Below are 13,114 nucleotides of genomic sequence, written 5' to 3'. Positions count from 1 at the left end.
CAGCCACGCTAGCAGCTCAAGGAGGCTGTCCTTTAGCTAAATGCTAATGTGCTCACAGTGAAAATGCTAACAAGCTGATGTTTAGCATGCTTACTGTATTCACTATCTTAGCATGTTAACATTTGCTAACTTGCACTAAACACAAAGTACAGCTGAGGCCGATGGGACGGTTATTGGCTTTTAAACCAGTACTGAAGAATATTTGAATTTTCACCTGATGGTGGGATCAGTAGACTGTACTTAAGTTCCATTTCTATGCCGCTTATCCCTTTCGGGGTCACGGGAGGCCGGAGCCTATCTCGGCTGTCAACAGGCGGGAGGCAGGGTATACCCTGGACCGGTCGCCAGTCGATCACAGGGCAACATATACAGACATACAACCATTCACACTCACACCTAGGGCCAATTAACCTAATGAGCATGTTTTTGGTCTAACCCGGGAATCAAACCGGCGACCTTCTTGCTGTGAGGCACGCGCACTACCTGCTGCGCCACCATGCAGCCCCCTGTACTTAAGTTTATGCAGATATTTGAGATGTTTCACTGGATGGTTTGACCTGATGATGGCACAAGAGGAAAAGATTCATCCTCAAGGGAACTTGAAAATCAACAACCCATCCAATAATGCTGAGATATTTCAGTCTGAACCAAAGTGTTGGACCAACATACCTGGAGCTGCTGGCTGATAAAAGGAATGAAAACGAGCAAAGCAGGGACGATTCTGTGGTCCACACCAGTCTCTGGTGGTTTTCTGCAAGCGGGTTTATTACAAAGTAATGTTACAGTAACAATTTCAGCTCTACCGAAATTAACCATACATTGACATAGATGCACAAGAGAATGTCTACATGGAGTGGCACCTCTTAAAGGTCATTGCGCACACTGCTGTGAAGTGGTCAAACAAAACAGGGACTGCAGCTGCTCACAAACAAACAGGACTTAAAAGCTTCATGATTACGAGGTTTCTGCTACTTGCTTTAAATAGTGTTTTTCAAAGGTTTCTGCAGTGCTTACTGGGGTTTATTGTAGTATATTGCATTGCCCTTTAAATGCATGTTGGCAGTATATCATAGCACTTAAATAGATAATTGCAGTGCCTCAAATGGTACAATAATGCACCACCTACTCCAAACATCAGCAAACACAAATAACAGTACATTCAGAAATTCTCAGAGCGCTATCCTGTGTGTTGCCCTTCATTAGTGTGTTTAGAAATGTTAACTAACTGTACAACGTAGTCATTCCCAGGTTTTCTAGTGTTCGTTCGTCAAACCTCTACAGGTTTTGTATCAATAAAATAAAATACGATAAAAACAATTTGACATTTTTCACAAAAAATAAAATACATTAAAAACAAATACACAAGGCCATTGACATTCCATTCTCACATAATATTAAACCATATTGCCTCTCAAAAGAATATTTTACATCTTCGCAACAATTTAAATAACACTCAACACATTTGCAGTCTTTTAAGTTAGGTATCTCCAGTGTCCGTTACGTGTTTAGGGTGCAACTAGCTCCTGGGTTGTTTGTTTTCAAGGCCACTGACTATCGCTTGGATCCCTTGGCCAGTTTGCTCGTGGGAGTGGCTCTCCTCTGAGGAGTGGGGATCTTGGAGGGTTTTCCTCCGTGTTGGCGGGACGCAGAACGCGGTGTTGCTCGGCTTGAGTCGCCGACTGTCTCAGACATGTCCGAGCACACAGACTGGATGTCCGAGATGTCAAAGTCAGAGGCGTCGCTTCCTCTGCGGCTGCTCCCTCTGCTCCCAGCCTTACTTCCAGGTCGGCTGGAATTTTTTCTAGACTCTAGAAAGATAAAGTCAAGGACAATCATAAATGAACTGAGTCTGACCCTTGAAAATGTTACTGCGATCTCAACATGTTCCTGTATATATACACATATTAAAAAAAAACAAGTTGGCCACAATCAATAGGCAAATACATATCTTCCTCAAGACATAATGCAAAGCGTTCCTGAAGTCGCTCTCTACTCACCACCTATTGTCTGTGTGCGAGCTTTCAGTACAGCAGCGCTGATCAAGGTTCCCTCTTCACCAGACTGAAATCCTTTGCCTGACAAGTATCCAGGAAGACGCAATTTGCTGCCTTGAACTGGTGTGCCCTGCAAAAGACAGAGCTTTCCTTTCATTTGTCAACAATGGTGGTTAAGTCCACAGTGAGCTTGAGGATAGCGTGTTAAAAAGCAGTCCTTACCGACTTAAGTACATCACAAGTTGTACCAGAAAGTGCTACAAGTGAGTTAGTTTCAAATCAGAGGAGTCCGTCTGAGAAGCAGTTAGATTTTGAATCATACGTCTTAAACCTGTAGTTAATAGTTATTAAATATTCATACATGCATTACACATAAGATGGTTATATTTTGGTAGCTTTAAAATAAGACAGACATTTTTGTCAGACAAGAATTAAATATTCAGCCCATTAGTAATCAAAGAAGTTAAAGCTTATAGACCCAACTGAAATCTCTGGAGCACATAAAACCACTCTATTAGTTTAACATCTTCCAGATCTGTCATTGTTTTGTTTTTCATGCAGAATAAAATTGGAAATCAGATAAATCAGAAGTATAAACCACTAACAAATACGCCTTTTAAAAACCAGGAACTCAGTCTCAGGTTATTAGTACTATATAAGCTGCACATCTATTGTCTAATGCAGTAGATTTCAGTTAGATCACAAATCTGAAGCTTTCCAAGTCATGTGTTGTATATGACGATACCTCTGAAGATGAACCTTGGCTCCCAAAGGAGTCTGATGATTTAAGAGGAGTGGAGGGTTTGCTGTTTGTAAGCCAGGGCTTATCATAATTGCGGGTTATGTGTTGGGGAGTCTGGGGAACAATGGCAAATCAAAAAACACAGACATGGGTTCACAAATCAAAAACTACAAGAAACACTAGATGTAAGAAACACAAAGAATAAACCGGAAAGTAATGTCAAATAAATCAACTAAGGCAGATAAATGGGAGTGAAATCATGATGGGGAAGGATGGACATCAGCTGGCTCTCCCAGCCGAGTGGAGCATCTCACCTTGACCGCACTGGTCGCTGCTTGGTGTGACGGGACCGGACAGCTCTGACTGGAGGTGGATCTGTTGGGAGAAGCTCCTCTGGATGACGGTCGAGATCTCCGGCCTCGGTAGCGGAAGCTCGCCATCACCTGAGTGGTTCCCTCTGGGACGATGAACTTCTCTCGCAGCTCCATGTTGGTTCTGCCTTTAGCTAAGAAACAAAACTTCAAATGAGCCAGATAGCATAAATGGAACTGTGGTTATTTTGAACAGTATTTTTGCATTGATGATGATGTGAGTTAACACTTTATTTTCCACTTTAAGTCCCTCATTTCCTAATAATTTCCTAGAAATGTCTACATAAATTGGTACTAATTATAGGTAAAATAGAAAATTCCTTATGCGTTGATTAAAAGGGGAGCAAATATTTACTTCTTCTCAAAAACTATATTTTTATGTTGAATGGTATGCTTGGCTGTGGTGAAATGTCACAACATTTCATTCGCACCATTACATAGTTTTTTTCCAGGGGACTTATTATTGGGAAATAATGAGGGAATTATGGACCTATAAAATAAAGTGTTACCATGATGTGACAGCTGGATTTTAAATAAAGCAGAATATTCTAAATTAATTTGTAAAAAATCTCGAATAAACAATGAAAACATCATGCAGTTTCCCATCTTATCTACACTCGTCCAGCAGAAGTCCAATTACTGCGGCAACTGCTTCTCGACCAGCAGTACGTCTTTGTTTGCTTGGACTGCTAAACAAATGGTGAAAAGACTCAAATAAATCAAAGTGCGCCTAAACACTGCCACACCAAAACGGCCCAAATGAGAAGAAATACAAAACCGAGGAAACATAAACCAAACAGAATAAACCAAACAGACGTCGCACCAGTTGTGTTAAAAACAAACTGGCCTCCATGCAGTTTTAATCACAAAGCCACACTGTCGAACAGTAAACAGTCCAGTAAATACTGCTTCTATTCTGTGTGTGCTGTATACAGACAACTACATCACCCTCCTCAGTGACGACAGGTTTATAGCAGCTAAGCATCCTGTTTAATCTTTCCTAGGGTTTTCAAATGCTTGTTTGTTTGATTGTCAAGCAAACCTGAGAGCAGGGCCAGAAACACTCATTACATGCTGCAAGAGAAAAAATGAGCTCATTCGGCGCTTCATGTCCCAAACAGTGCCTCAGAGAACGTGACAGCAGGTGATGAGACTCACACAAACGACTGCATGCATGAAAACCAGCAGGAGCTGAGTGACAGTTGATTGTGAGTGGAGGCGCTTCATGGGGATGCCATTCACGATGAGCACTCTCACACACGCACGCACAGCTACAGAAGTACACGCCAGGACCAACACAAGCAGCACACGCTCGGATGTGCAGACACACATACCACTGGTGGGTTCATGGAGCAAGGTGAGAAAGTGTGAGATTTGCCAACCTATAGGAGACTGAGTAATTGAAGAGTTTGATTCCGAGCGCAACATTTTGCTCCCGTGGTGATGAACTAGAAGAAATGATATCATGTTCAGCAGGAGGAAGGTTCATCAGGAAAAAAACAGGAAATTGATAATTAACACAGAAGATAGCAGAAACAAGCAGAGTGCAAGGATTCATACCGCGAGGGTCGCAGATTGGTGATCAGCAGCACACTAATTTACCGCTACCTGTTCTTATTCTCAACATTCACGCCTCAAAAATTCTAAAAACAAGCAAATGAAGCAGGTTTTCTACAAGGTGATTTAAGTATTTCATTTTGCCCTGCAGTTTTTCACTATATCTTTATTTTTCTAAGAGCGGTGCAACAAACAGACAACCACACTGGTTACTTCTGCTTATATTCAAAGGGAGGATTAGAGAGAGGCTCTCTGAAGCCTTTGGTGGGTCTGGAAGTGAAAAAATATTAATAATCCCTTAACAGTCAGTTACTCTGAATTGTCTGATTCAGTAATGAAACAGTAATAATGACGTTTTGGTGAAAAGAATATCACTGTTTCAATAGATTAGCTGCCTTTAATCTCAGGTAATGTGTCGTGTGTGTACAGTATGTAGCCCTCATGCTAAACAGCTTACTTTAAATATTCTACTCCAGACAAAAGTGGCCGTGTTCATTTTTCAGCCCTGCACTGCGATTCCTTGAGGTGAACTTTTGAACTCACCTCGACAGGGGTCGTTCTTCACCAGGAACTCATCCAGAGCCATCCAGCCTCCTCCCACCCGCACCATCACAGTGCTGCGCAAAATCCGTACTAGACGAAGCTGCTGAGAGTCTCCAAACTGCGGCGGGGGGAAGGAAAACAGAGAGGGGACGTGTGAAAACACTGGCCTGTGCAGGAGCACTCTCTCACTGCAGGCTACGAGCTGTGCAACACTGGAAACCAGACTGCTTTGGAGAGTCGAAGTTCTTCCAGTCAATTCGTGTATCTTTTACATTTTGGTTGAATTAGTCAGCTCCAATCAAAATTTTCCATGTAAAAACTTAAGCAGCCATCGGAGATGCTTCGTGTCCACGTCAGGACTGATTTCCTTTTTCGTGTTGCACAGATTCACAAACAGGATTATGACACAGAGACATAAAGTTTTAGTTTCATTCTCAAACAGACAAATTACACAAAGGTCAATCCAACTGGTTTTCCTCTGTTGGTGTGTGCTGGTGTATCTGGTTCAGTTTATTATTCCTACATTACTAAATGAGCTCTTGTTGAATTAACTCTAAAACTATCATATCAGTCAGGCTCTACACTGACATCTGTTACAGTTTATAGCTGAATTTGAGCTCCGGTGCTGTATTGTAAAGCTGTACAGTACAACACAGCAGTTACAGCTTTACCTGACTGATGGAGCAGTAATGTCAATTATTAATTAATTTCAGCTAATTTGTGGTTTCAGGTTGTAACGCCTGACTTTATTCCTGGCTTCAGTTTGCTGCCATTACTGCATGGTGAGCCTGAAAAAAACACATTAACTAGAGGCACATTATTGCACCACCAGGAGGCACTAGTGTATAATAATTTGCCTTCATCTCACCAACCACACATACTGAACTAAGAACACTGAGCATGTCGTAGATGTGAATGGGTCAAGGTTTATGAGGTGATGGACGACAGAAGGCAGTCAGTTGGATGTGACCATGAGCATTAGCACAAAAAACACACGGGACGATCACAGCCGCATGCTTTCTGTCAAAAAACAAAACCACAAAACAAAAGCAATTTCACGTCATGAACAAGCGGACAAACAGCAATCTCCTGCAATCCAGCACTTTGTTGCACTCTCTACAACTACGACTCAAAAATACTCGGGATGCATGGACACCAATGCAGATCCAATGCAGCTAGCTCCAATGACACACTGAGAACAACATGAGGAATGGTTCAGATCAGCTCTGTCTAATCCACCACAGTGTGACAAGCAGACATGACCAAACACTGATGACCCTCTGCTTAACTGCCTCTTATCTTATGAAATCTCTTCAACTGCTACAGATCTTGCACTTATGATTATCAAAATGATTTAATGCCACTGGTGATTTTAGTGATCAAATACATTAAAGGTGATGATGATCTGGAGGAAAAGGAGGCACAAGACACATCTTAAGAATAGCCATTTACCAGAATACAGCTTTCCAAAACTGCAACGTGTAGGTGGGGGGTAAGATTTTGATTTTCCCTGTTTGCTATTGTCTCATCGCCGATTAAGGAGTCATGTAAGCAGTGAACCAGACCAAACTGTCAAAAGAATTATTTCAATTCATTTGTTGTGTGATACATCAATACAAACTAGTTCATAAAGCACCACTAATGCCTCTATCCCCTCTTACTAGCACCCACTCCCCTTATTAATCTTAATCCAACAAGCTGCAGAAAGCATAATGTGGCATACGAATCCATATCAGCAATGGATTCTAAACTGCAACATGCAATCGGTGAAGACATATTAACTCAGTAGGTAAAATGAAAAGCAAAGTATTCATTGAAATCATCAAGGTTGATCATGAAAATAAATTCATAATTCATTCGTGTCAGTTACACAAAAGTATGCCAGCCAGTGTTGAAGGAAATCATTCCCATGAGACTGAAGCGCCAAAGGCAAGCACACAGAAAGCATTATTTTCCAAACTGCCCAGCAGATGAATTTATGTCCGTGGACCAATAAAAAACATGGGCTGAAATGGTACTGGCACTTAACTATTGTGTTCTCTGAAACTCAAAAGCAGGTTTTCAAAACATTTACTGCGCTAATTTTCACCTTGATTGTCTTATTTTTCACAATATTCTGAAAAATACTATAAAACTTCAACACATATGGCCTTTAATGCTCAGTCAGATTTTCTCTTCTCATCGTGTTCATAAAATTGGTGGACTGATAACACATCCCAGGCCAGCGTCGCTTACAGATGAAATCACATGGCCACAGATCTTTATTTCTACTTCTGAGTTTCAGTCTGTAAACATCAGCCAGGAATCTGGGCAGAGAGTGTTAATTGGAACGCAAACATGGTAAATGAGAAAGGTTTGATAAGGCACAGAACAGAGGAGCAACAACAGAAGAGGACTTTCATATGTACCTGGTTTCCAAGGTAGAACTGGTGATGTGAAGGACAATAAAAATATAGAAAGTTAGTTTTTAGCATGTATTGACCTCTGTTGACACAGCACATTCAACACTTACCTTCCTCGCTTGTATTTGCTGAAACATACTTCGAGTGTAACGAGTTAAAATCTGCTTACCCGGTATTTGTTGGCACCAATTTGCTCCACTTGGAATCGTTTTGGACATTTGCATTTTGCTACTTGACGTGTAACCTGCAAAGACAGAAGAACTGATGGCACCAAAGTTCCCAAAGCCCGTCTCTGGATTTAGAAAGTGTTTACGTGAGAGTTTGCATCACCTCATCTTCAATTTTGTCAGCATCTGTTAGTGGTTTGTAGGCGTCCTTGTTGGGATGAAGAGCTGCCACAAACTCATAGTAGTCGATATAGCCGTCACCGTCTCGGTCAAATATGTCTGCCACGGCGCTCATCTCCAGACGACTGGTGGGGAATTCTGTTGACGAGGCGTTAAGAGTTACAGAGTCAGCCTTTTCCTGGCTTGTAAACGCTGTTCAGATGTGGGTTTGTGTGTTGTGTGTGATGCTTACTGGAGGAGAGGATGCCCTCTATGAACTCCTGTCGGGTCACCTTGCCATCTTGATCTTTGTCAATGCGGCGGAAGAAGTCCATGACACGAGACTTTTTATGGTTCATCCAGCGCATGTAGCGCTTCCGCCACACGTCGAAGTCAAAGTTGGCGAATTCCTTCAACTGCACAGAAAATATAAAGGATGATATGAAGAACCAGAAAAGATGCACAGATTTGCAGATTAAAACTGCTTTCGATAACACTGGGAGCAGGGTTGAGCTTGATTACCTCCTCCAGTCTGTCCAGGGCATCATTGAGTTTCCTCCTTCTGTCCAAAGCCAGTAGCCACACGTGCTGCCACTTCGTGACCAGCAGGTTAACCCGCGGGTTCTTGGTTTCAATGGGAGCTTGTGTTGCTGATGCATACATGGTTTGTGTGGGGGAACGTTTTCCTGTAAGACAAAGAAAAACACCTTCACCGTGTAATCAGGAAGAACAAATGAGCAATGACATCATTCCAGGTGCTGAAATGGACGAGATGAGGATGTCGCGTCACCCTGCGGTGATTCAACACGGGGCCAGATGGCTCGGGTCACGCTCCATGAGGGGTATTTGTGGGATACGTACTTCCAGTTCTTCCTTTGCCCAGAACAGGGATCTGAGACTGGTTCGGGGTCTCCAAAGCAGCCTTCCTTTTGTGTGTCTTGGTGATTTTGTCAACGTCTGGTTGCTTCCTGGTCATTTCCTCCATGAATGCCTGCAGGGAAAAGCAACAAGTATGCTCCCAATTCAGTTCATCAACACTTACTACTGCCAACTACAGTTTCCTCACTAGAACTCTTTTTATCTGCAGTTTTACTTCACCTGGTGTTCTGCGATGAGGCTTTTGACCTCCTCGATCTCCTGTGGCAGCGGCTCCTTGTCCTTATCGTTGAGGTTGGTCTCAGCCCACTGTAGCCAGGTCAGCAGATTCTCCAGCAGCTCCTGAGTGGCTAACAGCTCAGTGAGGGCCGTGGCCAGTCTCTGCTGGTGCTGCCTGGCCCAAGCCTGCACCTGTAACGGTAACATCGCACACATCAGTGGCAGGGCGATTCCTTTTGTGTGCTACAGCTTCAAGGGGCTACTGTCCACCCCACCAATCTTCAAGCTAAAAAAGCTAACTTGCAGTTTGAAGTATCCAGCTTGTGTAGTTGGGTCGTACCTGTGGGTATGACAGAGCTGTAAGGCATGTATGTGAGCATGCAGCTGTGAACTGACCTCTTCAAACCGGGCTTTAATGATGGTGTTCCAGTGTTTGATGGTGGTGATAGAGTCTGGATGGCAGATGGTCAGAATAGCCTCCCCCATACTGGCTGCTTTATTTAGAGCCACTCGCTTTTCCTCCAGTTTCTTCATGAACTCCTTAAAATTAGCAAATGGAAAAGAGTTCAGAACTAAAATTGGATTATTTTCAGCAAACATAAAAACCAAGCGTAGTTCATGAGGTTGTTTAAATGTTGGAGCACAGCAGAGCAATTTCAATACGATGAAATCATAGGTCTGACAAATATCTACAATACTGTATTCTTGGCACGGAAGAACATGCCAGCATGTTTTATTATTTATTAAAACACCCAAACTGTCAAAATCTATCTAAAGTGTTGCTTTACGGTCCAGTGTGTAGGATTTTGGGGGAACTTTTGGCAGAAATGGAATATGTTTTAATTAGTGTAAAGTCACCTGAAAATAAGAATAACTGAGTTTTAGTTGTCTTAGAATGAGCTCTTTATATCTACAGAGGGAGCGGGTCCTCTCCACAGAGTCTGCCATGTTGCACCCCCATGTTTCTACAGTAGCCCAGAACGGACAAACCAAATACTGGCTCTAGAGAGCAGCTTTCATATTTTTTGCATTTTAAGCTGCCACTGGTTTCAATCTGCATCCTCACCGCTAGATGCCTTTAATTCCTACACGCTGAATGTTTGAGAAAAAAAAACAAAAAACTAAATATTTGCATTGCTTGCCTTGTGTTGTTCGATGAGCGCCTGCAGAGCCTCCTCATCGTCAGGCAGGCTGCCATGGAAACGCAAACTCTGCTCTGCCTCAGCCAGCCACTCCAGCAGGATGTGAACAGCAGAGTGAAACTCCTCAGCCTGCAGCCAGAGGACACAGATCAGATCAGTCAGGCTCACAGAGGTGGTTAAGCTTCTATCTAACGGCTGTATGGGACTCTACGGCACCTGACACAGGGCCTGCTCCAGCCGGGCCTGCTTGGACACAGAGAGGTTGCACACCGTCTCCCAGCGAGTGCTCAGCTCCTGCATCTGGACTTTGACCCAGGACGAGTCATCGTGGCTGCTCTCAATCAGCTCCTTGGCTGAACGTTTGAGGGCCTGAACGCTTACTGTCCTCTTCCCCAACTCCTTCTGGAAAACCTGCAGGGGCCAAACAGCAAAGGACACAGTCAAACAACAAAAAACAGTCTTCAAGAAGAAGTGAAAAAGCTTTGCTTTTTTTCCCAGGCCAGTATCTGATGCGTGTAAGATGTGTGGCATATTCGGTACTTAACTACATTACAAAGATTTGTGTGATTCAAGCATATTTACAAATGGAATTTTTTTTTCTGTGGAACATGAAAAACAATTCAGCTTCAACAGGGTCACAGCTGATGCTGCAACAAAAACAACATTACTCTGCTGCTGATGTAGTGCAGTTATTATTAATAATAACACTGGAAACATGACAGCATCAGTTTCCCTGATATCCTTGCTGGACAGAAAACTTCAAAGAACTCTCAGCGTAAAGGTACTACAATGCTCTCCCTTTTGTTGTTTGAATTGATAGCACAACCCTGGTGGGGTTTAAGTGTCCTTTGTTTTCTATTGTGACAAGAAACAATCAGTGAAGAAAGGAAAGGGCGGTGTCAGCTTTGGTCCCACTGCGGTGTGGTCTGCTGTTTTCTACCTTGTGGTTGTCTATCAGGTTGAGAACCAGGTCTATGTCTCCGTGGACGGGCTGGTCCTCAGCCAGCTGAGGCTCCACTCTGTACAGCCAGTCGATGAGAGCCTGGAGAGCGTCTGTGAACTGGCCGGAGAACAACAGGGCCTCCTCGAGCTTGTTTTGTCTGCGGGAGAACACAAATTATTAACTATTAAGAGGTCTGCAGAAGCACTGTCAACAGATGGGGGTGAAATACAGCAACAAACGTGGGGAGATGATCCTTACCTTTCTACTGACTTGCCACAAACAGTGTCCCATTTGTCCCTCAGCTCGCTCAGCATGTCGTCCAGCTTCTGATTATCATCCTGGAGGGAGGTCTTGTCTTTCAGGGCCCGTCCTGTTCGAGCAGTGGTGTCATACACTGAGTGTTTGCTGCCCAGAGCTTTCTGGAACTCCTGTGAATGAGAAACATGGTCATCAAAAAGCTCATCGCGTCAAAAAAGCATTGTAATTTGCCGACAACAGACTAGTGTAGTGGATTGCTTTAAGTCTCAGAGTGTACAGTGAACTCAGAGGATTTTCCTCCTGCTGGTGTTGGCATGGCAGACAGTATCCTAATCTGTGTGTGTGTGTGTGTTTTGTTATTAGGAAGACAGTCCTCTGTGAAGGGAAACAAAAAAGGGGTCAAAACTCAAGAGCCACTGCTCCGCAGAGATTTAGAGTGTCCAAAAGCAAGGTCAACCCTAATACATTTGGTCCATCCCGGGATTACGATAGGATTAGCACAACATCCACGCATACCACTGCAGAGACAACAAGAGGGGACTGGGTAGTCTGTAAGGCAAGCAAATACACAACTAATGCGGTCTGTCGATACTCTAATTCCCATAAACACTTTCCATGTTGGGATTGCTTCCAACTCTCATACATTACACATTAAACATGGTGTGTTAAGCAGCTGCCCAGCCATTGTTTCTGTTAAATGAATGAAACTCTGCTGTAGATGCTGTCAAAGGTCCCTGCTTATGTCCACTTCCTCTCTTTCTGATATAAGCCACGCTAAGACGATGCTCGGTCACCTTGTGCTGCGCCAGCTGCATCTTGATTTTGTCCGGATCATTGGCAATTTCCACTTCTGAGTCCAGAGTCTTCTCTGATTCGTCCAACCACTCCATCAGTTTATTCCAAGTTTCATGGAACTAATGAAGGCGAAAGCAACAATCACAGTGTAAAGCATTTTGAAAAAAGGTATGATTTCATTTGATTTATTGCAGAGTCCTGTTAAACGTTCAGATGATTAAGTTTTCAGGCCCAAGGAACAGAAAAGGGCCCACACTAATGAAAATGCTGTAATAAGCTACAGACAGAATATGAAACAGGCCTCATATAGTATTTCCAGAGTTTTCCAACGATAATAAAAAGAGGCCTAACAGCAGTGAAACAATGCCCATTTTGAAGTCAATATAAAAATGCACAGAACAGTACCTGTTTCGCCCTCTTCCTGGCGTCATCCAGCAGGCGACCTCGCTCTACAGACCGCTGCACCAGCTTCTCCCAGCGGCCTTGTACGCTGAGCAGAAGGTTCTTGATCAGGACCACATCCTGTTTCTGGCTGAAGTACTTCAAGTGTGTCCCTGTCTTGTCCAGTTCAATGATGTGGTCCCGGTGGGAGTTCACCTCTGTCACAAACATCTGCACAAGAGCAGCAGAGAGAAGAGAGGAGAGAGGTTCAGGTCAGGTGTTACGGTGTTAAAATGGAGAGGGGGCTTCTCACTTCAGCAGAGGTGGTGTAGGTCATGTGATTGATGTGCTAATGAGCTGTGTAACCAATGACGAAACAGATGGAGTCATTATGTCACTGTTGGCTCCATGGCAAAGCCGAACGTTGAATTAGTGAACATAAATTTCTCTTTAGTACATGATACTGATATCATTTTCCATTGGCTAAAGAAATGACACACTATCACAGCAGATGGATAAAAGCAGGGAACTGCAGAGCAACATTTAAAGCAATCATGCACAACCA

At 43.3% G+C, this 13,114-nt stretch overlaps 1 protein-coding gene across 1 annotated transcript in view; it reads right to left on the bottom strand.

Moving 5' to 3' along the window:
* Positions 1-739: 739 nt before the first annotated feature.
* The window catches only part of dst (dystonin), a 92,272-nt gene continuing 79,897 nt past the window's right edge, over positions 740-13,114 (bottom strand). Inside the window, exons 81-99 of the mRNA XM_070977439.1 lie at positions 12,574-12,780; positions 12,168-12,287; positions 11,374-11,543; positions 11,113-11,272; positions 10,389-10,583; positions 10,173-10,301; positions 9,427-9,570; positions 9,034-9,222; positions 8,797-8,926; positions 8,458-8,621; positions 8,189-8,351; positions 7,940-8,094; positions 7,779-7,853; positions 7,616-7,633; positions 5,208-5,325; positions 3,051-3,241; positions 2,740-2,850; positions 1,998-2,124; positions 740-1,808 (exon numbers count right to left, since the gene is read on the bottom strand). Coding sequence (XP_070833540.1) covers positions 1,552-1,808; positions 1,998-2,124; positions 2,740-2,850; positions 3,051-3,241; positions 5,208-5,325; positions 7,616-7,633; positions 7,779-7,853; positions 7,940-8,094; positions 8,189-8,351; positions 8,458-8,621; positions 8,797-8,926; positions 9,034-9,222; positions 9,427-9,570; positions 10,173-10,301; positions 10,389-10,583; positions 11,113-11,272; positions 11,374-11,543; positions 12,168-12,287; positions 12,574-12,780 — 2,823 coding nt within the window. The 3' untranslated portion in view covers positions 740-1,551. The remainder of the gene's footprint in view (positions 1,809-1,997; positions 2,125-2,739; positions 2,851-3,050; positions 3,242-5,207; positions 5,326-7,615; positions 7,634-7,778; positions 7,854-7,939; positions 8,095-8,188; positions 8,352-8,457; positions 8,622-8,796; positions 8,927-9,033; positions 9,223-9,426; positions 9,571-10,172; positions 10,302-10,388; positions 10,584-11,112; positions 11,273-11,373; positions 11,544-12,167; positions 12,288-12,573; positions 12,781-13,114) is intronic.

The sequence above is a fragment of the Chaetodon trifascialis genome, chromosome 13 (assembly GCF_039877785.1).
Source record: "Chaetodon trifascialis isolate fChaTrf1 chromosome 13, fChaTrf1.hap1, whole genome shotgun sequence".
Lineage (NCBI taxonomy): Eukaryota > Metazoa > Chordata > Actinopteri > Chaetodontiformes > Chaetodontidae > Chaetodon > Chaetodon trifascialis.
This window is presented reverse-complemented; position numbering and strand designations above follow the sequence as displayed.